This window comes from Diabrotica virgifera, chromosome 8, assembly GCF_917563875.1.
Source record: "Diabrotica virgifera virgifera chromosome 8, PGI_DIABVI_V3a".
NCBI classification, from domain to species: Eukaryota; Metazoa; Arthropoda; class Insecta; order Coleoptera; family Chrysomelidae; genus Diabrotica; species Diabrotica virgifera.
Window position 1 is genome coordinate 207,752,546 of NC_065450.1, and position 24,067 is coordinate 207,776,612.

Here is a 24,067-nt window from a genome sequence, read left to right on the forward strand (position 1 = left end):
CAGAAGGGTGCCGGGTGAAACAATTTTTTAAGCAAATTCAAAATTATTACTTTTTTGCCTCGAAAAATGTATTTTTAGGTTTCTTGGGTAATTATAAACAATAAAGGTCTCTTGTGATATTTCTGAAAAGTTGATAGTTTTCGAGTTATAAGCGACTTAAAATCTGAAAAATGGGAAAATTTGCGATGCTTGAAAACTCTTTTAAGTTTTAATAAAATGACAGATCTTTTTTATTTAAGATGACCCAAATATGCTAAAAAACATATTTTCGCGGGCAAAAAGGTGATGTTTTGAATTAGTTTAAAAAAATGTTAAACAATTTGTGCCCAAAAATTTCGCCCGGCACCCTTTTGATTTGTTTCTAGGGGATATTTTTTAACAAGAATCCACAAAGAAACCAAATCAGAACAGTCAAGACACACGCAGCATAAATCCGGACCCCAGAAGTGTCATAGGTTTTCGAAACGGACCGTCAGGGAAACTAATGAGTGACCCCTGTCATACCTTATGTCAATAAATCACTTTTTAAATGCACTCGAAGACGGTTCTTAAAATCACATAATGACAAGTTCAGTAGAGTCACAGCGGGCACCCTGTGCGGTCACAGCCTCGCTAGAATAACAAACCCTCGTTCGAGACATTTTCACGTTCTTTTTACCGATTAAAATAACTATATTATTGACAGACAGTTTGTTGTTTTTACATTTATTTTAATTTCATTTAATCGTTTCCGTGGACAATAAGCTCACACACGCATCCAACCACACCACGAAACACACTTATTTGAATTCTTGTGTTATTATCTGCTTACCTGTTATATATGCTGGTATATAGCTGAAACAAAAAAAAATAATGAATACATTAGACACATGTTCTGTTTTAAATAACACATAAGAATAATTTTGTAGATTGTGCAAGGATCTAATAAAACTGTGGAGATCAAGGGATGGAATACATTTGAAGGAGATTTAACGCTTGACGGTGATACTCATATAATAAATATAAATGGTGTTAAAGCCCAAGATTTGGAAAATAACTTTCTCACGGTACATACAGATCAAACCATCAAAGGAAAACACCACATTAAGCACGTTATAATCAACAAAAGGTATGTAGCCAAAAATATAAATGAGATAAAGCAATTTCGTTTATTTTTCGCTCTGAAAACTATTTGAATTATTTGTGTGTGTAGAACGGATTTATATTTAATGTTTTCAACGCTTTCAATTTTCTCAAATAAAGAAGAAGTACATAAATAATTATAAATTCTATTATAGTAAGGTAAACAATACAGTATGTTCCAGTTTTGAAATCAAGTTTAACAGTCCAAAAACGACCGATTACCAAATTTCGTGTTTTTATCCCATGCCTGTTAGGATAATAAATAAAATAAAAGTTTAACTTTGACACCCTGTATTTCGGTTATTATCAACTTTCGTACTAAGGTAAGTTAGCTTAAATCGACCTATTTTAACCTCAGGAATCTGTGGCAGTGATATTTCTCAAGTGAAGACCCTCACATGATTTGGTCTTCTTTTGATATCCAAGGGGTAGATCATTTGAATGTCGCAGACATACAAAATACTGAAGCGGTTTTTTAAGATGTTCTTCTAAAAGCCGTATTACATCACCCTTCACGCCAGTATTTACGACTGTTTCGCACATGCAATAGCTCGATTTGATACTTTCTGATATATAGGCCAGGGTAATAAGACATAAATATACCCTGTTCGTGACACTTCAGCAGCCAAGGTACTGAAGCGTTTTTTTGACAGGTAATACCTATAGGAACAAATTGTAACTATTTCCTGCGTAGGATCTGGCGGCCATTTTTATTTATAAACAATTAACTGTCAAAAAATGGCATTTTGCCTTTTTTTTTCAAATTAACGGAAAGCTTATGATTTTTTTAGTACAACTATCTTCGAGATTATGGAAAGAGCTTTAAAATGACGTATTGCAAAGTTTAATATACTCATTTATTGTTAATATAATTGCGAAAAAAGGTCGAAAGTGCAAAAAAAAAATTATTCGCAATAACTGTTGTAAAAATTAATGTACAGCTTTGAAATTTTTGTCAAATGAGGGTTCTTTGGTGCTTAATATGTGATAAAAATTTCAAAGCGATTCATTCAATTGTTTAAATTTTATTTAAATTGTTTTTCCCCGAGAACATTTTTTTTGCAATAACATAAGTCAGAAAAAAATGACGTTAGGACCATTCCACAGGTGTCAGATGAAAGAGCATGAGCTACATTTTCAACATGGTTTAAAAAAGTGAATAAAAAATGCATTTATTAGTAATAAATAATTATGCAAAAGTATCGTCAATTTTTCTTTAAAAACTTTTTGAATAACTTTTTCCAAAAAATTAACTTTTTTACCCTGTTTTAAGTGTACAACTACCGAGTAATGTTATTTATATCATAATTGATAAAAAATTGTAATAAATATATACAATTTCTTATATAACAAAATAGAAAGTTTATAATGAAAGATTTACGATACTTTTGCATAATTATTTATTACTAGTAAATGCATTTTTTATTCACTTTTTTAAACCCAGTTGAAATTATATCTCATGCTCTTTCATTTGACACCTGTCGAATGGCTCTAACGTCATTTTTTTCTGACTTATGTTATTGCAAAAAAAATGCTCTCTGGGATAAACAATTTGAATAAAATTTAAACAATTGAATGAATAGCTTTGAAATTTTTATCTCATATTAAGCACCAAAGAACCCTTATTTGACAAAAGTTCAGAGCTGTACACTCATTTTTACAACAGTTATTGCGAAAATAATTTTTTTTGCAACTCCGACCTTTTTCGCAATTATATTAACAATATGAGCATATCAAACTTTGTAGTACGTCATTTTAAAGCTTTTTCCATAATCTCGAAGATATTTGTACTAAAAAAACCATAACTTTCCCGATTTTTCATTGATTTGAAAAAAAAAAAGTGAAAAATGTCATTTTTTTGCCACTTAATTGTTTATAAATAAAAATGGCCGCCAGATCCTACGCAGGAAATAGTTACAATTTGCTCTTATAGGTATTACCTGTCGAAAAAACGTTAGTACCCTGGCTGCTCGAGTGTCATGGAAAAAACCTTATTACCCTGGACTAATACCAAACAGCGGATACCCGTATCCCAAATATTTGCACCCTGGATCATGCACAAGTGTTATGTGTTCTTCCACGATCGATTGACCATAAAACTTGGCACTGTTTTTTACTTGAGCTAAAGTTTTGTCTTTGCATCAGTAACTTTCTTCTTTTACCGTTGTTCTCTCTGATTATGTTTGTTTTTGTTTTCTCTATCAATCGAGCTTATCACCATTTTTCTGGGACCTCTTTGATTTAATAGAAACTCGCGCTCATCCAGAGGCACTTTTTGAGATTTGCTACAAAGACAATTAATTAATCATAGTGTCACATTTGCAAGCTGCAAGATCGAAACGTGTAGTTTTACTTTTGTTCTTAAAGCATTGAATTTTGGCCTGTTCTTAAATGGTTTGATAAGTTTCATATATTTGTCATGATAGGCTTTTAAAAGCTGAATAATTCTTGTATGTTAAATTATTGGAACTAAAGCCTTTTTCCATATTTCCTCCAATTTAATTGCAATCTGTTCGGCAATACCAGCAAATTCTAGCTCTTTCTTGCTGAGTTTTTTATCCTCTTGCAACCAAAAAACTTCATCGCTTGTTTGTATTTCGGTAAAGCATTTTCATGTATATTTGGTGGTGGCCCAAAAATGGGGCGGTCCACAGCACATTTTGTTTTTATTCCCCATGATCCTGGTTTACCTATTTTAAAAATCTTTAATTTACAAACAACAATAATAACGAAGTAAGGCATCGCACCAAACACAAGTGAAAATCACACGCACGGACTCACAAAGCGGGACATTTCAAAGGGGTTGGGGAGACTGAAAAAACAAATAAAACTTCTATCTAAAAACTAAATATCGTTTAAATTTGTAATTGACAACATTTTAAGTTTTCTTTAATTAATCTTAGATTTGCACATATCTTATTCCAAATAATTTACATAAAAATCAGCTATTTAATAAAATTCAAGGGTCGGTAAGGGGGGGGGGGGGTAGAAAATTCGCTTAGAAAAAAAATTAAAAATACAAATATGCTGAAAAATAACACTAGCAATTTGTTCACGCTATTAGATTTCCAACTTTTATTTTTTCGATGCACCCTAATCTTCATGTTTCCATATTTTACGCGCGCACTGTATATGATCTATCATTATTCACTTTTGGAGGATGAAAATGTATAAATAAATTAACATTCATTATTTTCCGTCCCATAAATAAGGCTTCCGGCTCATAGAAGAAGTGATTTCGGCCCAAGTCGATTACAATTTTTTATCGATATTGGGCAATGAAAGAAAGATGAGTTGGGGATGGGAGCCCTTAAATCTGACGATGGCCTACGTCGAGAGGGAGCCACGTGAATTACGTGGTGTGGAAAAAAGGTTGGTGAGCCCTTAATGGAGCGGTTTTTGGCCGTTAATGGCCGTGATTTCTACGATCGTCGTCGATTCGGGGCCGCCGCCTCCGGGGGCAGGGGGATGCCGCCCCGCGCTGCGGTAATTAACTGCTGGAGGGTTGGCAAAGTGTTAAAAGGATGAGTACGTTTCCGACGAAAAAAAAGGACGATTTTATCACCTCGATGGAGTTTCACTTGGCTGTTTTCAAATTTGGGTATTAATGGATTTTTATGAATTGATACTTTGTCGGCTCGTCTCCAAGTTGCCAATTATTGGGAACGGTAATTTTAAGAGGGAGAGAACAAGTATTTTTTTAGCCTCAGTTTAACAAGTGGAACAACTGATTACCCAGTTAAAATCAAAACAAAAAAATGACGTGATAAATGAAATATACCGGGTGAGTTTTTAGTGCGGCATTGCTCGATAGTTCCATTATGGTTCAGAATATATAAAAAAGGTATTAATTATTATTAATTATTATTGCGAGATATTTTTAGTTTTCTTCAAAGGGTACCCCCGTTAAAATAGGCAAAATTTCCTCACTCCCAGAACTCATTCTATGATAATCTATGTTCTTTCTACGATATTAAAAAATAAACGCAATTTTAGCACATCACTTCTCTCCCCTCTCACTACCAAAACACAGTAATTTTTTTTGTTTTTATCATTTTTTTTTCGGGGGGCTGTAATCAACTTATAAAAATTAAAAAAATTCACACTCATTTTTGAGGTACTTACAAAAGTTGTTTATTTTTAAAACGTTTTTATGTACTTGGCTTGGTCTTTGTAACTATGTCACTATATCCGCAAATTTTGTAATCAATTTTAAAAATAGTTCTATACTATCTAGGCACCTTAAAGTTTCAGAATAGCTCAGAACTAGCTAACAATGCAATATTTAACTGCTATTATATGGATAAATCGTTTTTTTAATTTCAAACTATTTTAAAAATGTGACTAATGCAATGACATTTAAATTCCATTTTAAAGTACGTTAATAGATCGATAGGTGGTGGCTCAGTGGTAGAGCATTACACTGCAGATCGAGAGGTCTTGAGTTCGAACCCGACTGTACGTATCTTTTTTTAATTTTTTTAATAAATAATTAAAAGTTAATATACTAAAAATTCATATTATATAAGTTAATTATTATATGTAAATATTATATGTTAATAATTTTATATTTGGTCCTATAAATAACAATGAACACGTTTTATTATAAAAAGTTCTTTTTTATAAAAGTGTAATTATTTATAGACCCGTAGGTTGAGTGAACATATAAGAGAGAACATAAACAAATAGATCAAATCAAGATTTTTATAGGTTATATATAATTTAAAGTCAATGAAAAAAACATCTCAACATGTTTTTCAAGGGTTTTTAAGGAATTTTGCGAGAATTGAAATAACATACTACCTATTTGGGGGATCAAAGGTGTTTCGCCCAATTTCAGAAATACTTCAAATTATATTAGCCTATAAAAAAACCTATGCGTGTGAATTTTTTTTAAATTTTGAATTGATTGCAACCCATCGAAAAAAAATAATAAAAATGAAAAAATTACGTTTTTGGTAATAAGGGGAGGATGGAGGCGTGGGTGGTGGGCTAAAATTGCACTGACTCTTATTTTTTAATCACATACGTAGAACGTAAAAAACTTAAAAAATAAGTTCTGGGAGTGAGGAAATTTTGCCTATCTTCGCCTAATAGTGGTTCTTCAAAGAGAAAATGTTTCGTAATTTTTACAATTTTAATAAATATATAAATTCTTTAAAGACTTCTTTCACACCAAGCCTTCCTTTTTAGCCTAAAAGTTAATGATACAATAAAATTGGGAAAACACTCCTGGGCCGACGTAGTCAGTGTTGGTGGCAACCAAACCATCGAAGGAACTCTCACAGTACAAGATGTTACAGCTACATCAGTATCAGTAAAAAATCTCCAAACCCACGGAAAAATTAACGGCCTTAATATATCATCTATGCTCAAAGACTTAGTACCAATCGAGGGCGACGTGAAGGTACTTGGCACCAAAACTTTCGAGACCATCAATATAACGCACTTGCTTCTGGACAACAATTTCGATCTTAACCAACACATCAAAGATCTTAAATCAAAGAATTTGGTTCTAAACAACGTCGATAACTTAGATGCCGTTACAGCAGAAAAAGTTTATTTTGGTGAAAGCTGCAATGGCCTGCCAAAAGAGAAATTTGAAAACTCTAAAGAATCAGAAAATGGTACCATAAATGTCGACGATGAAGATGAGTTTGATACTATTACTGTTCTTGGTACGGTTTTTGTGGAGAATAATCATATAAACCATGTCGACATGGACGACTTTGAGGAAAATACCGTAAAAATCGATGAACCTTTCAAGTTCAACAATGCAGATTTTGGTAAGTATGTCCTCCTCTTATTCTTTACTTGAGCCCTTGTCAGAGCGAAGTGATACTCTAAATATTGTTAGCTCACTGTGTCCATAGGTTGCGGTTCTGTGCCAGATTAATATTTTCATGTAGAGATTTCCCACCAGTTTTCATTTGTTCTGCCCATCGTGTTGAAGATAGACCCGTTCTTGTGGCTATGTGGCTGACGTAATTTAGGTATGCTGGGTTTACTTTTTTAATAGCCCATCTTTGATATGAAGCTCTTCCTGAATTAACAAATTGGTTCTGTGTTCTGCCCAGGACACTATAAGAATTCATCTGAAGCTCCACTCTTCGAAGACTTCGATCTTGCTTCTATTGATGTTTTAAGATTTTTTAAGAGTCTATGTTTCAGCTGCCTATGCAGCGATGAGAAAAATACGGGCATTGGCCCAACTGAGCTAAGTGTTCCTTGTTATTGTTCGGTCTTTTTAGACAAGACGAAAACGGCGGGTTCGTTGAAAAAATATTCCCATGAGATTTTTTTGCATAATCACATTTGTAATACACCCCAGAATAAGGTTCAAGAAGTCGCCCACGAGAAAAATGGTCCAAATTTTTTTAACAATTTTTTTAATCAAATTGCAAAAATTATTATTTTTGGTCTGGACAATTTTTTTTTAGGTTTTTTAGACCATTCTGGACAAAAAAGGTCTCTTGTAATTTTTCTCTAAAGTTGATGGTTTTCGAGTTATAAGCAATTTAAAATTTGAAAAACGCAAAATGGCCATTTTTAAGACTTAATAACTCTGTTAAAAATTATTATTATGAAAGTCAGAAAGTGACTAAATCAAAGTTTAAAGCACCCCCTACATGATCCTGAAGAAATTTGTGTCATTAATTTATTACTAAGCTGTTATTTTTAATTAATAACAATGAGCGGTTAGATCGTATTGACGCGGCTGTAAATGTGAGTGCGAGTAAGATGCACCATTGACTGCCGGAATGGCATCTCTCTCGCTCTCACCATAGACGGCCGCCTAATACGTGCTGGCGCTCAATATTATTACTTAAAAATAACAGCTTAGTAATAAAATTATGACAAAAATTTATTCAGGATCTTGGAGCGGGGGCTTTAAACTTTGATTTAGTCACTTTCCGACTTTCATAGTAATAACTTTTGTTTTCACTTAATTTTGAAAAAATATGAAAACTTTAAATTATCCACGTCCGTCTGCCCGTCTGTCATCACAACTCCAATACAACTCCAATACATACGACTCCATCACAACGTCAATATACCAGCTAGAATGACAAATGAGGTGTCAAATGAAAGCTTATATATAATATTACCTAGGCTGTCTGTCCGTCGGTCTGTCTGACCGCGAATATAACGCCTCCGTCCTTATACCAGGTAGAATGACAAATGAGATATTGAATGAAAGCTTATAATCCAAGGATGGTACTAAAGGTGAGAAATATTACCTAGGCTGTCTGTCGGTCTGTTCGACCGCGAATATATCTCCTACGTCATTGTATCAGGTAGAATGACAAATGAGGTGTCAAATAAAAGCTTATAATCCAAAGATGGTAATAACGGTGAGAAATTTGATCTAGGATGTCTGTCCGTCTGTCCGTCCGACCGACCGAGAATATAACTCCTCCGTCATTTTACCAGGTAGAAAATGAGATGTCAAATGAAAGCTTATAATCCAAGGATGGTACTAAAGGTAAGAAATTTGACCTAGGCTGTCTGTCAGTCTGTCCGTCCGACCGCGAATATAAGTCCTCCACTATACCAGACAGAATGACAAATTGAGGTGTCGAAAGAAAGCTTAGAATCCAAGGATGGTATAAATGTGAGAAACTTGACCTAGGACTTCCGGTTGTAGAAATGCGACCAGAAGTACTGTTTTAAAGTCAACGGAATAGTACAAGTGATATATTATTTGGCGCGACTTCGCAACAAGAGAACAAATATATACTTCCGGTTTCATGACTATCTGCCCGTCTATCTTTCTCCTCCGTTTTTAATACAGATAGAATGACAAATGAGGTGTCGAATGAAAGCTTATAACCCAAGGATGGTATTAAAGATGAGAAATTTGACATCGGATTTCCGGTTTTAGAGTTGCAACTGTAAGTACTGTTTTAAAGTCACCGAAATAGTGTAAGCGATATTACATTCGAGGTGCCTTAGCAAGATGAGAACAAAAAATGTAAAATTTTGGTTTTTATATCATTTCCGGAAAAGTAGTTCTAACCAGAATGCCGTTATAGTCGCAGAAATATTACATGTAACACATCAATCGAAGCGTATTGAAAAGTTGAGTTTTGAATCTTTAGTTTCGGTTTTGAAGTTATTTCTGTTTAAACAATGATGACCCAAAGTTTAGTAAAAATGACTCAAAATTAGTAAAATCGTTTATCAATCGGCGCAAAGTTATATACACGAAGCGTTCAAATATCGACTTCCAGTTCTACTTTCGATTAATTTGGGTGAAAACCTAGGACTGGCGAAGTCCAATTATAGCCTAATAAAATAAAAAACAGTCAAAATGTAAATTCGTACAGGTTAAAACAAATTTTATATCAAATTTTAGGTGGGTACAAAAGATATTTTCAAGAAAGTATCCAAATCATACAAGGGGATCATTGTTTAAATAATTAAAAAGGGGTCATTTTTGCAAAAAATATACTTTTTTAACTGCTGAGGTAATTCACTTATTAATGAAGGTCTATGAGATTTTTTTCTGCAAAGTTGAAGGGTAAATCATTCACATAAGACTTACTAAATTAAATTCGACCCCCTACTTATTTAAATAATTGTATATAAAACTTTAAAAACAAATTTGCAAAAAAATTTTTTAGCGTTTTAAATAAGCACTATAAAATGTCTTATTTTACGGTGTAAGTTGCGCTATGTTATCAGTATTAATTAAAAATAAATTGGTCGAAAAATATTTAATATTTTTTGAGATATTGAATTTGTTTATTAAATGTTACTATATTTTCAATTGCAAAAACGTGGTTGTTGCCAAAGAAATATTCACCTGCTTAAGATCCCATTATTTTTATTTTTATGTATATTTTCGATAAATGTATTGATAAATTCTAATTTCAATTAAACTGCCCCCTAAAATGGCATTTGAAAACTATTCAAATTTGTTTATAATTTGTTTTTTTAATAACGTTGCGGGGATTGAGTATTTTGAAATGCCGTTTGGATAATTGGGTTCCTGGGAATTTTTTACTAATTAACAAAATTTTTTTGTCGTTTTTCTTCTTCTTTTTTTTCTTGGAGTTATATTACTACGGGCCCTTTTAATGTAAAATTTTATTAAGAATGTCGAATCTCTGAGTTGTAGATTCTAGACCTAAAAATATTAAGATTTAACTAAAATCTCTTAAATAAAATGTGGCTACTTACTGAGTTACAGGGTGTTTTATTTAAAAATTTAAAGATTATTTTTACCAATTACTTTAAAACTATTTGACGTATCCTTATCATACTTGGCAGAAAGTGTGGCTATTATACACCCTACTAAATTGTGATTAATAAACGTTTCTAGCTAGTGCCAGAGGCGTACGACAGGGGATAGTGAATTATTGACCCTTCCCAAATTCTACGCCACTGAGTGCATTACTATTTTAGCGTAATTTTTCGATCCTCCGATACTCTGTATGTAAATAGCTTTATTGGTATCGATAAAGTCATCAGTTTGAGAGATATTGGAAGTTTAAAATGAATGAATGAATGAATCAAAATAACTATGCTGTTTCATTTTTAACGTCCAATATCTCGAAAACTAATGACCTAATCGTTACCAGTAAAGAGTATATTATTTACATAGAAAGTATTAGAGAATCGAAAAATTTTGCTAAAATGGCAATCCCCTCAGTGGCGTAGAATTTGGGAAGGGTTAGCTAGAAACTTTTATTTATCACAATTTAGTAGACTGTATAGTACACACACTTTCTGCAAAGTATGATAAGCATACGTCAAATAGTTTGAAAGTACTTGGTAAAAATAATTGTTAAATTTTTAAATAAAACACCCTGTAACTCAGTAAGTAGCCACATTTTATTTAAGTGATTTTAGACCAATCTTAATATTTTTAGGTCTAGAATCTAAAACTTAGAGATTCGACATTCTTAATGAAACTTAACCCTAAAAGGGCCCGTAGTAATATAACTCCAAGAAAAAAAAAAAAAGAGGAGGAAAAAAGAAGAAAAAATTTTGATAATTATTGAAAAATTCCCTGGAACCGAATGATCGAAACGGCATGTCAAAATATTTATGCCTTGCGACGTTATTAAAAAAACAAATTATAAACAAATTTGAATAATTTTCAAATGCCATTTTAGGGGGAAGTTTAATTAAAATTTGAATTTATCAATACATTTATAGAAAATATACATAAAAATAAAATAAATAAGATTTAATACGGGTGAATATTTCTTTGGCAACAACCGCGTTTTTGCATTTGAAAATAGAGTAACATTTAATAAACAAATTCAATATCTCAAAAAATATTAAATACTTTTCGACCAATTTGTTTTTTGTTTAATACTGATAACATAGAGCAAATTCTCTTATAAAATAATATATTTTATAGTGCTTATTTAAAACGCTAAAAATAATTTTTTCCAAATTTGTTTTTAAAGGTTTATGTATAATTATTTAAATAAATAGGGGGTCAAATTTAATTTAGTAAATCTTATGTGAAAGATTTACCCTTCAGCTTTGCAGAAAATAATCCTATAGACCTTCATTAGTAACTGAATAACCTCAGCAGTTAAAAAAGTAATTTTTTTGCAAAAATGACCCCTTTTTAATTATTTAAATAATGATCCCCTTATATGATTTGGATACTTTCTTGAAAATTTTTTTTGTACCCACCTAAACTTTGATATAAAATTTGTTTCAACCTGTACGAATTTACATTTTGATTTACATGTAGTGTAATTTTATTTTACTAGACTATTACTTGTTAACCAATTTATTAAGCCTTGAAAATCGCCATTTTTCGTTTTTTTAAATTTTAAATTGTTTATAACTCGAAAACGATCAACTTTAGAGAAAAATTACACGAGACCTTTTTTGTCCAGAATGGTCCAAAAACCTAACAAAAGTTTGTATGGGCCAAAAATATTGATTTTTGCAATTTTATTAAAAAAAAATGTTAAAAAAAATTGGACCACTTTTCACGTGGGCGACTTCTTAAGCCTTATTCTGGGATGTCTCACGAATCTGATTATGCAAAAAAATCTCATATGAATATTTTTTCTAACGAACCCGCCATTTTCGTCTTGTCTATTTAGCCCGATCAAAGAACAATCTGACCCAAAAAAAGGAAAGATGAAAATTTGGGAATAGGTAGTTGAAATTGTCTATTATTATATAAGAAAAAGATTACAATTCTACATCCCCTCCTTTTTACATTTTACAAAAATAGAGGGGAATACCCCTTCTCAGGGGTGGAAAAATAAACATTCAAAATAAGTCCAGAATTGTATAAAATAACTAATTCTAAGCAACTTTTGTTCTATAGAGTTTTTTCACTAAGTCAATACTTTTCGAGTTATTTGCGAGTAAATATGTACATTTTTAATAACAAAAAACATGTTTTTGGACGGTTTTTCACAAATAACTCAAAAAGTAAGTATTTTATCGAAAAAAATATTCTAGCGATTCCTTAATCTCATTCGTCTAGTACTTTCCTCATTATATATTCAGAATATGTATTGTATAATAATGGTGATAGTATGCAGCCTTTCTTTGTTTTTAACACATTTGAATATGTTTCGTGTACTTTAACTTTAGCTGACTTTTTTTCATACAGATTTCTTATTAGGTTAACTAGGTGGTTTGTGTACTCTACGAAACAAAACAGCATTGGTATATTGTGTTCCATCGCTTTTTCTATATTATCAGTCTGCTGTTCAATATCTGCTCACGCATTTCTTTTCCCGCTTCACTGGCGACCCTACCAAGGCACCGAGTATAAGAATGAAGTAATGCAGGAACTAACAAAACTACTAAAAATAGAGCACAACTTTTCAATGGCATACCATCCACAGTCCATTGGAAGTTGCGAAAAACTACACAGAACATTAAACGAGTACGTAAGAGCATTCATAGACGAAGACAGAGAAAATTGGAACGTGTGTTGCAGAATGTTCACATACTGCTACAATACAACCCCTAACGCATATCATGGCTACACACCGTTTGAACTGCTATATGGCAGGAAGGTTAACCTACCGGAAGACCTTACACAGGAGATTCAACCACGTTACAATATAGATATGCCTACTACAATGAGTTACGGTACAAACTACAAAGCGCACACGAGAGAGCTAGAACCTTCTTACTAAAGCAAAAAAAAGAGCGGCAAGAAAAGCATAAGCCCAAAGCAACACCACAACACTTTAAAATAGGAGACCTAGTCCTGGTAAAAAGGGAAGAGAATGGTAAGTTTGATAGTCTTTATGTAGGCCCCTTCACAATAACAGAGGTAAATAACGTTAATTGTAAGATCAGAATGGAAAACAATAAAATCAAGGAAATACATAAGAATATATTATATGCTTACAATCCGAGAACACAGTGAGTGACAAGTGAAACGGGAACAATGTTGATAACGAACATTTTTTTTCTTTGTATTTAATTATTAGTTATAGGAAATAAATAGTTAATTTGTATTGATTAAAACGCAGTAATCAGTTGGTGGTGCTATCTGAAAATTTTCTTCCTTCTCTGAAGTCAGAAAATTTTGCCAGGAGGGGAAAGATGTATTGAGATTCACAGCATCCATTATTAAGCATCCAATTAAGAGCAAGACACACTCTTTTAAATTTAAATGTCCTTGGTAAACAAACACACGTTTGTTTATTATACATATTACGTGACCCAGATTACTCCACACAAGTGTACCAGTTGTCAATCCTGCGGTGTCAGCGATTCAATATTACATATTCCTCAAAGCCGACTCAGCATAAATAATATCAACACTTTCTCTTTTATTTATATACACAGAAAACATCGGGAGGCATTCTAATATCATTGCGTGATCAATCATCATTGATAATTGAGATGCACCAGAGGGTGAACATACATTAGCACACCAACTCTTTACAGTCGTACTCCGAGTTGATAATAAATGAATATACTGCGAGTAGTGTTTACTTCATCAACCCCTATCGTAGGGGGTAACTACCCCCAACCACTCTGAGATGGTCCAGATGATGTAGAACTAATATACATGTAGCAGGATTGTGTTTGCTTAAGGGATTAAGGCAATGGTTCTCTAATTGCTGTACATGGTTAGTGGTTCTTTTTTTGATAGGGATAAAGGTTGATTCGCACCACTTATCAGACCATTCACCTATGATTCATGTTAAACATATCCAGTATTACATCTTTGCCAATGTTACCCATTACTTTTAGAGTCTCCCTGGTATGTCATCTATCCCTGGGGTTTTTGAAGTTATACTTCTTTACGATCGAGAGTGAAATTTTATAATGCCGGGCGTATGCGCACACAGACAATATTATGTAGTTCGTTGCTAATCTTTTAAGATATGTATGTATCAGCGCTGTCAGCGCAAATAGGTCATTAAAAGGATATATTAGTGTTTTTAGTAAATATATTATTTATTATAATTTTTGTGTCTTTGGATTTGTCTTCCTCGGGAATAAGATATTTTATAATAATAGTAAGTATATTTAAAGTATTTTTGTATACTTCACTTGGTCTATTAAATTTGTCAGTATGTATGAGAATTCTTGTAACCTGTCAAAGCAAAGGGAATATAGCTCAGTGGTCGAGCGTGTGACCAGAGATCGAGAGGTTCCTTGTTCAAAGCCCGGACGATTCATATTCCTTTTTCGTTTTTTTTTTAATTTTTGGCATCGTTTTAATAAAATTTCTTTAAAAGTGGTAAAATTTCGTAAGAAAGTTAGTTTAATATTTAAATAAAATACAAATAACCTGTTAGGTATATTTATTTCTTTGAAATTATTATACTAGAAGTATAACTTCTTACGTGCGTACAAAGTACACACATATAGTGCAGTCACTGAAGGTTTTCACCTTCGATTTCGTTGAACCTCCATCGATTTTCATGAAAATTGGTGAGTAATTAGAGGATACTTCAAGGAACAAAGGTGACATGACGCCAACTTGCGCTTTTACTTTGGGGGTGGATGCCACCCTTTCTCGGGATTAGAACAAATTTTGCTTAGAATTTGTCCCTCTATCGAAATATGGGGTTATTTTCAATAAAATAATTTTCACCCCCGAGAAGGGGTGACATTCACCCCTAGGGTAAAAACGCAAGTTAACACCATGTCACCTTTGTTCCTTGAGATATCCTCTAACCACTCGCCAATTTTCATGCAAATCGATGGAGGTTCAACAAAATCGGAGGTATAGTTGGAGAAATTTATATTGTGAAACAGCTTTAAGGTCGGCAAAATTTGGTATTCTTTGTCAAAGATGTTTTAAGAGGCGGTTCACTTGATGACATCTGTTTTTCACACCCACATAATCGGTCCCCTCAGACATTTACAAGTTTTACAAAACTTTTAGTTCAGTAGTATGTCTTACTGGAGTATAGGTGTGTGATTTAAAGCTCGATAATGGAGTGTAAAATGTTGTTTAATTTAAGATTAATTAATTAATTAATAATTAATTTTAGCACATACGATATGTCCTGCTTTAACGGTATATCTAAGTAAAAATAAATATTTTTAATTACATATTTAATCACCAGAAAAAACAACCAGCCTCCGAACTATATTAAAGGGGAACTAGCAGGACTTACACAAATCTGACCCGTTTCACTGTATTGGTTACTTAAACTATAATAGCTCATATCCACCTTCAGTGACTCCACTAACATTCTTTTTTTCTTTCTAAGTTGGTTGAGGGCCTTCTCTACGTCTGCTAAAAATCTGCTCTACTTCTGCAAAATGATTGGTTCTGCCTCTTTGGTTGCATGTTTCTTCTGACACACCTCATTTATATGGTTGTTTTTATCTCTGATGCATATACATTTTGGTTACTTGCTGAGCTTAAATATGTGGTTTACTTTAAAGTAAAAATAGCTTGCTCAATTTCCCTGAATTCGTCTTTGTACAATTGCAAAAGCTATATCTTCTTCTTCTTTTGCCCTTTAATTCGTCCAATTCTGAACATAGCCTTCCCCCAGTTTCCTCCATTCGCTTCTGTTTAGTGCTTTCTGTTTCCAGTGCTTTCCTCCTATCTTTTTAATGTCGTCTCCCCGTCTCATCTGGGGTCGTCCTCTTGCTCTCTTTCCTGTCCATGGTCTCCATTGTTGTATCGTGCTATTCCACCTATTGTCCGTTTGTCTAGCGTTATGACCTGCGAAGCTCCATTTTAGCCTGGTTATATGTTGACCTGCGTCTTTGACTTTTGTTCTATTTCCGACCCAGTTGTTTTGCTTTTTGTCTGTCAATTTTACTCCTAACATTGCTCTCTCCATGGCTCTTTGTGTCTTTATTATTTTATCCATGTTTGCCTTGGTCAAAGTCCATGTTTGGCATGCGTATGTGAGAATTGGGAGTATGCACTGGTCAAACACTCTTGTTTTTAAGTATTGTTGTATTTTTTTATTCTTTAGGACCCATTTTGATTTTCCAAATCCTGCCCAGGCTAATCTGACCCTTCTTTTTACCTCCGCTGTTTGGTTTTCCTTATTTATTTTTATAATCTGTCCCAAATATATATAATCATTAACCGGTTCTATTGTGGTGTCGTTTAGTATTACGTTTCTATTGTCTTGTGTGTTTGTCATTGTTTTTGTTTTGGCAAAATTCATTTTTTTTAGCTATATAAAGCTATATAAACGATTCAAAATCTCAAACTTTTCAAATTTTAGGCAAACAAATGGTTGTTTTACCATCGGTTACCATTCATGGACAAATTGAGAACCTAGATCTTGACAACATCTTCGAGAATGGAAAAAACGAAACTCAAACACTTTTGGATAAAATAATTTTTGATAATGTTATCTTCATCAATGGTACTGCAAACATCAAAGACACACTTAACGGGGTTAACATGACAGATCTTTGTGGAATACTTTCAACTGCAAAAGAACCAAAGACGTTGGTTGTTGAAGGTAAGTAAAATATCTATTTATAAAACTAACGAACAACAAGGTTATTGATTCAGCAGCAGCTCAGTTATTGATTCTCAACCTGTCTTCAGCTAATATCAATAAGGTAGCAAACAATATCAACCAATATCAACAACTTCTTGTTGAAATTATTTTTAAAAATATTACATCGAAGACTTTACAGAATCTGCGAAGAACAAGTATTCCTAACGCAATTTGGTTTTATGAAAGGTTTAGGAACAAGAGAAGCCCTGTTCAGTATACAAGTTCTCTTCCAGCGTTGTCGGGACATGAATTGTAGAGTATACGCTTGTTTCACCGATTACCAAAGGGCGTTTGACACAATAAAACACAACAAAATGATGGATGTTTTAAAAGATGCGGGAATTGACGGCAAAGATTTACGTATAATCAAGAACTTATATTGGAATCAGTCAGCTTCCGTTAAAGTGAATAATGAAATAACATATGATATAAAAAATACCTCGAGGAGTCCGACAAGGATGTATAATGTCACCCCTTTTATTTAACTTATATTCAGAGGCAATTTACCAAGAAGCCCTAGAACATATGGAAGCAGGAATCCTGTTAAACGGCGAACTATTAAACAATTTTAGATAAGCCGATGATACCGTTACCTTTGCTGACACCGCACAAGGGTTAGAACTTTTGGACAGCTTGGGTATTAGTGCACCCTAATTATGTCTGTGTAGATTTTGGCATTGGATCCGAGCATGATATGTAACACCGTTGCCGTATCCTCTATTTTTTCATACTATCACTTTACAATTTTTTGTGATATTATACATGTATGTGAAATGTGTCATTTGTGTATTTTAGATATGTTCTAATATGTTATGTATAGATAGGTTTTTACTTGATTATTTTAAATCATTGTGAAGTTTAACTTGCTAAAAACCATGTAATATTGTGTACCTAATGTGTAAAAAATAAGTAGTTTTGAAACACCAATTAAGTAAAGTATATTATGTTGTTGTTTTCACCAATTTTGAGAAAATGTGATAACGTTGAATTATCCACGTCCGTCTGTCCGTCCGTCCGTCTTGTCTGTCTGTTTGTAAACTCAACTCCTCCGTCATTATACCAGGTAGAATGACAAATGAGGTGTCAAATGGAAGTTTATAATCCAAGGATGGTACTAAAGGTGAGAAATTTATCCTAGGCTGTCTGTCCGTCCGACCGCGAATTTAATTCCTTCGTCACTATACCAGGTAGAACAACAAATGAGGTGTCAAATGAAAGCTTATAATCCAAGGATGGTACTAAAGGTGAGAAGTTTGACATAGGCACGTCGAATAATATACCGCCTATACAATTTCGGTGACTTAAAAGTGCATACGGTTGCGACTCTAAAACCGGAAGTCCGATGTCAAATTTCTCATCTGTAATACCAACCTTGAGTCATAAGCATTCATTCGACACCTCATTTGTAATTCTATCTGTATTAATAACGGAGGAAGTTGTATTCGCGGACGTACAGATAGACGGACAGACAGTCATTAGACCGAAAGTATATATTTATTATCGTCTTGTGAAGGCGCGTTGATTAATATATTCCAGCATTGTACTATTCCAGTGACTTTAAAACAGTACTTCTGGTCGCATTTCTAAAACCGAAAGTCCTAGGTCAAATTTCCACCTTTTGTACCATCTTTGGATTATAAGCTTTCATTCGCGGTCAGACGGACAGACAAACTAGGTCTATTTTCTCAGCTTTAGTACCATCCTTGAATTATAAGCTTTCATTTGACACCTCATGCGTCATTCTACCTAGTATAGTGACGGAGAAGTAAACGTTTTTATAAAATTATTCTATTATTCTTGTAGGTACATTTAACATTGATTTAAATTATGAAAGAAATAAAGAAAACAGTATGGCAACACTGTGACGCACAAGCATAAGATTCAGCTGTGGTTTACAGAGGGTGCACTAATGTCAAGCTGTCCGAACTTTTAATGAACAAAGTGACAGAGGTTAGTAGCAAATATGGACTAAAAATTAACACTTCTAAAACTAAAGACATGACAATCAGCAAAGAAAGAATTGAGAGGGTACAGTTTACCATCAACCAAAAAGTAGTAGAACGTGTTCCAAAATACACGTACCTTGGCACTACATTAAATGAGCACTCGGACCACTCCCAAGAAATACAAGCTAGAATAGAAAAAGCAAGGGCAGCGTTCATCCAAATGTTCAAGCTGTTCATATCACACAATTTGAATTTAGAACTGAAACTCAGATTCCTCCCATGTTATATATCAGTGATTCCCAAAGTGGTCCAGGTGGACCCCCAGGGATCCACGAGGGATTCAACGGGTGTTTTCGTTGGCGTGAAATAAAAATGGGGGTTCACAAGTTGCAAGTCCACGAAAATTTTATAGCGATGTGGTATTTATTTAAACAAATTTGCATTTTTGTTGTTGTAAAATATCAATGGAAAAAAGAATATTTTAATAGCAGTGACTCAAAAATGTTATTATAATGCATCATAACAAGTTATTTTGATTAAAAACAAGTTTTTGATCAAACTTTAGTGTAAAAAACGTTAAAATACCGTTTTTTTTTTACATTTTTCTCCATTTCGAAAACACATGTCTTTCGATTTGACTGAAAATTTGCCCACAGATAGCCAAGACACAGGACTTTAAGTGGTTAAAAAAATTTGTATCGTTTTACAATACAAAAAAATACGTGGAATAATATCAGAGTCAAAAATATAGTCTACTGTAAGTACAATTGCTTCGAAAAATATCGACCATACGAAAAAAATGGTTAAGAAAATTATAATAATTATTGTAAACACAATTTATTTGGATCAATTTCAGTACCTACCATTTTTGTCGAAAAGTTGAGAATTGCGGAGATATTGAACAAAAACCACTGCTATCAAATCAATCAGGGCTTATGCTCGCGCCTTTACCGCATACGTACTACCTGAAATATTGATTTTAGCAAAAACATGAAAGAGATGAAAATTGTATAAAATTTAATTCTCTCCATTTTTGTATAGATACATTTTTGTTATAAAGCTAATAATAAACGAGATAATTCAATAATTATGCTGTAACTGTCACTCTTTCCCCCATAACTCGGAAAATATCGACGGCACAAAAAAATGTATAAATTATACGAAATCATATTTTTCACAACTTCAGTTCTTACACTTGTTGTCGAAAAGTTAAATATGGCAGAGATATTGAGCAAAAACTGTTCTCCTTTATTCGCGATTTTAAATTTACACTACTATTGACCCCCTTAAGATTAGAAAAATAGAATCTTGCTTGGGTAGCTCGGCATGCTAACCCGACTGTACTATATAATTTTGACTCTTTATTGCATGCAACTTTTCTTGTATTGTAAAACTATACAAATTCTTTTAACCATTAAAGTCCTGTGTTTTGGCTATCTGTGGGCAAATTTTTAGCCAGATAGAAGAACATGTATTTTGGGAATGGAGGAAAATGAAAAAAAAAACAGTATTTTATCGTTTTCTACGCCAAAGTTTGATCAAAAACTTGTTTTAAAACAAAAAACTTGTTATAATGCCTAATAATCACATTTTGGATAACCCTTCTATTAAAACACAATTTTTTCAATTGATAATTTACGATAAAAAATGCAAATTTGTTTAAATAGATTCCAAATCACTGTAAAATCACTTAAAATCATATTTTGAAAAAAAAATCGCTGAATATTCAATGTCTTATTTTTACCCCCCCCCCCCCCCCATGTTTTTCATTGGAAGTATGGTAAAAGCAGGGGGTCCACCGAAACCAGTATATTTTTTAAAGTGGTCTGGAGAAAAAATAGTTTGGGAACCTCTGTTATATATTCTCCATCTTATTATGTGGAGTAGAGTCTTGGACTCTAACGGAAGCAGCAACGAAGAGATTGGAAAAGCGTTCGAAATGTGGACATGTTAGAATAATTCTTAAGATATCATGGATGGACAAAATATCAAATGCCAAAATACTCCAAAACCTTAACAAAGAGAAGGAAATAATGTGCACGGTGACAAGAAGAAGATTAGAATTTTGACAAGATGACTGCTTTAACAACTCACATTTGCCATCAAACATTGTCAACCTTCTCCAACCAGTGACGTTGCGCGGTAGTTTTCTTTCACTCTACCTCTGATACCTCGCGTTTTCAACAGCTGGTAACCCTAATTTGAGGCCATTTTTTCACAGGCAACCTTATATCATTATTTCAGAAAATAGCTTTAATTTAATATAAAACAATGCATCTACTGAATGAATGAAATTTTTTATTTCAAAAATGAATTAATATCAATTTAATAATTACTACACTATTCCAAGAAATTAACGCACCACCTTAAAAATGTCACTTTTTGACTAGCAACCCCATCACTGTTTCTCATATTCTTAAGTTCATATTAAAAAATGTTATTTTAATTAACTACTTATGAACGGATTGATTTTGCAGTGGGATCTCGTACTATCAATATTAGTCCAGGAACACCGCTAACTTATATTATTATGTTTCCACTTTGATTTCTCCTATTTAAAAAAAAATATTGATTTTTTAACCGTAACTCTTTTATTTTTTATCTTAGAAAGTTTGGTAAAAAAGAATTTTGTAGGTTTTTACAAGATCTATAAGCTTGTTAATATGAAATATTTTTAAAATGCTCAGTAGCAAAAAGAGGTGACTTTGAACGGGTTGGTAAAGGTGGTTTTTGCATGTTATTACAAGTTTTAATTGTCAACAGCTCACTTAATTTTTGCCTTAGAAAAATTTTTTGCCAACCAGCTTCTTTGGAATTAAATAGGCTACAATTTCATATTTCAACATTTTTTCGTATCTCTGATGCTAATCTTTCAATTCTGAAGAAAAGGCCATTTTTTTTCAAACTACAAAAATTCGTTATTCGCCTTTAACTCCATTTTTTTAAATCAATCATTCCAAGCCGGTCAAACTTCTAGAACCTATTAATAATACATAAATAAAGAAGACCAAATAAGGTCAATGACTAGTTTTAATTAGGGTGGTGATTAGGAGGTTGCTTCCGATCACTTTTTCGCTGAAAAAAATAAAGACCGACATTCTTTTCATCATAAGTAACTAAATTTTGGAGCTAGAGACTTTTTTTATTTCTGGAGATAGATATTTTTAAATACTTTAAATTAGTTTAAACAAGTTATCCTCGAAAAATGCATAGTTTTCCCGGCTTTTGACTTTGAAATTACAATATTTAGCATTTGGCGCAGAAGAGCTAACATATAATAAAGTATAGCTCGATCACTATTGGTTTTAAAGAAAATAAAAAAAAACGGTTTTGTTTATTTTTTTAAAAGGTGCATTTTTGTTAAGTAAAGTTGTTTTGATAAAACGAAAACTTTTGGAGTTATTAGCAGAAAACTTATTAAAAACATTGATTTTTTCGATATAAAACACTTTCGATAGCGAATAAATCGAAAACTATTAATTTTATCAGAAAAATGTATAGAACGTTTTTTGCTTAGAATGAACGTTTTACCAACTTTTTCGGTCAAAATATAATAAAAAATTTTCACCCCCGAGATGGGGTAGTAACCACCCCCGAGATGGGGTAGTAACCACCCTCGAGATGGGGTGGCAACTACCCCCATGGTAAAAGCGCGTTTCGGCATCATATAGATTTTGATCCTTGGACTATCCACCACTTATTCTCAAATTTTCAAGCAAATCGATCCATTCTGTAAAAATTGCGAGGTTTTGTCCTATTTTAAGCTTCATTACTTGGACTATATGTACATAGGTACGTGAAACAGGAATTATTTTATTGAAACCTTGAAAAGTGAACATAAAGGCAAAAGTCATTAGCCAATAACAGTAGGTCATTAATATATTGAAAATAATTAATAGACGGGCGGCCATTAATGCATCGGGAACACCGAAAATCTATCGATAATTGATTTATATCGTAATGTATGGGTGATTTAATTAACTAATACAAAATTTATATTTTCCCGTGTTCCCTCTAATTATTTACCCTAATATGTGGTCAACATTTTAATAAACGTCTACTATTTTGTTTCAATTGTTGCAAGGGTTGTTGGATGGGGATCCATCATAATATCTAATGTCTAATGGGATGATTGTGTGCATTAGCGGATTGGCATTGTGTCAGTTGACAAAAAGATACAGGGGAAGTTATTCCTGACAGAATGCAAATGACTCAGGGTTGCAAAAAAACATGTTTTTTTAATTTTAAACAAAACAGATGTTCTTTTGTTTTAAACGTTTTTTTGTAAATTGTATGTTTTAAACAAATAAAACATGTTTAAAACACGTGCTTTTTGTTTTAAACGTTTTTTGCTTTAAACATGTTGTTTGTGTTTTTAAATTTAATATTTTAAACAAATAAAACTTAGAAGATAACATTGTTTAAATCATATTTCCTTAAACATAACATTAATTGAAGGTGTTTGATCTATTATTCTACTAATTGACCAGGGCATTTAGCACTAAAAACATCCGAACAAATTAATTTTTAAATACAGCAGCTAGAGACTTGCAGTTTTTTGCATTATGTTCAGGATGACGTCAGGAAAAAAGTCTACTATTCAAAAATGGGTGGAAATGCATAATTGCAATGTAAAATGCACAAAATGCATCCAAAATTGCATAAATATAAAAATAAAGTCAAAATCAGTATACTAAGGAACAAAATTTATTATTTGGGGGGTTTTTGGGGTCACTGAATACGATTACGCCATCAGAACTGATCCCCGGATCACCTGGTGCCCAAGGTCACGGCAAGAGACGTCATCTTCTGGAGTTTCGATGATTTTCGGCATTAAATCAATGCCAACGGATTGCTCATGGGTTTTAGGGGTCGCTAAACACGAATATGATAAGAGAATTGACCTCCGGAGTACCTGGTGCCCAAAGTCACTACTAAGGCACTTCGTCTTCTGGAGTTTCGAGTGATTTCGGCACTAAATTGATGTATCTGGACTACTCGGGGAGTTCTTGAGGTGGTTAAACACGAAGATGCTCTCAGGATAGACCT

General features: G+C 32.9%; 2 protein-coding genes across 3 annotated transcripts in view; one reads left to right on the forward strand and one right to left on the reverse strand.

Annotated features, from left to right (window-relative positions):
• Positions 1-24,067, forward strand: part of LOC114331049 (uncharacterized) — a 527,814-nt gene that overhangs the window by 259,902 nt on the left and 243,845 nt on the right. Inside the window, exons 13-15 of the mRNA XM_050659330.1 lie at positions 909-1,108; positions 6,316-6,908; positions 16,788-17,030. Of these exons, the coding sequence (XP_050515287.1) occupies positions 909-1,108; positions 6,316-6,908; positions 16,788-17,030 (1,036 nt within the window). The remainder of the gene's footprint in view (positions 1-908; positions 1,109-6,315; positions 6,909-16,787; positions 17,031-24,067) is intronic.
• Positions 1-24,067, reverse strand: part of LOC114331039 (RWD domain-containing protein 2A) — a 515,824-nt gene that overhangs the window by 237,653 nt on the left and 254,104 nt on the right. For both annotated transcript variants that reach the window (XM_050659333.1, XM_050659331.1), the window contains one exon: positions 812-834. The gene's annotated coding sequence lies outside the window, so the exon portion shown is untranslated. The remainder of the gene's footprint in view (positions 1-811; positions 835-24,067) is intronic.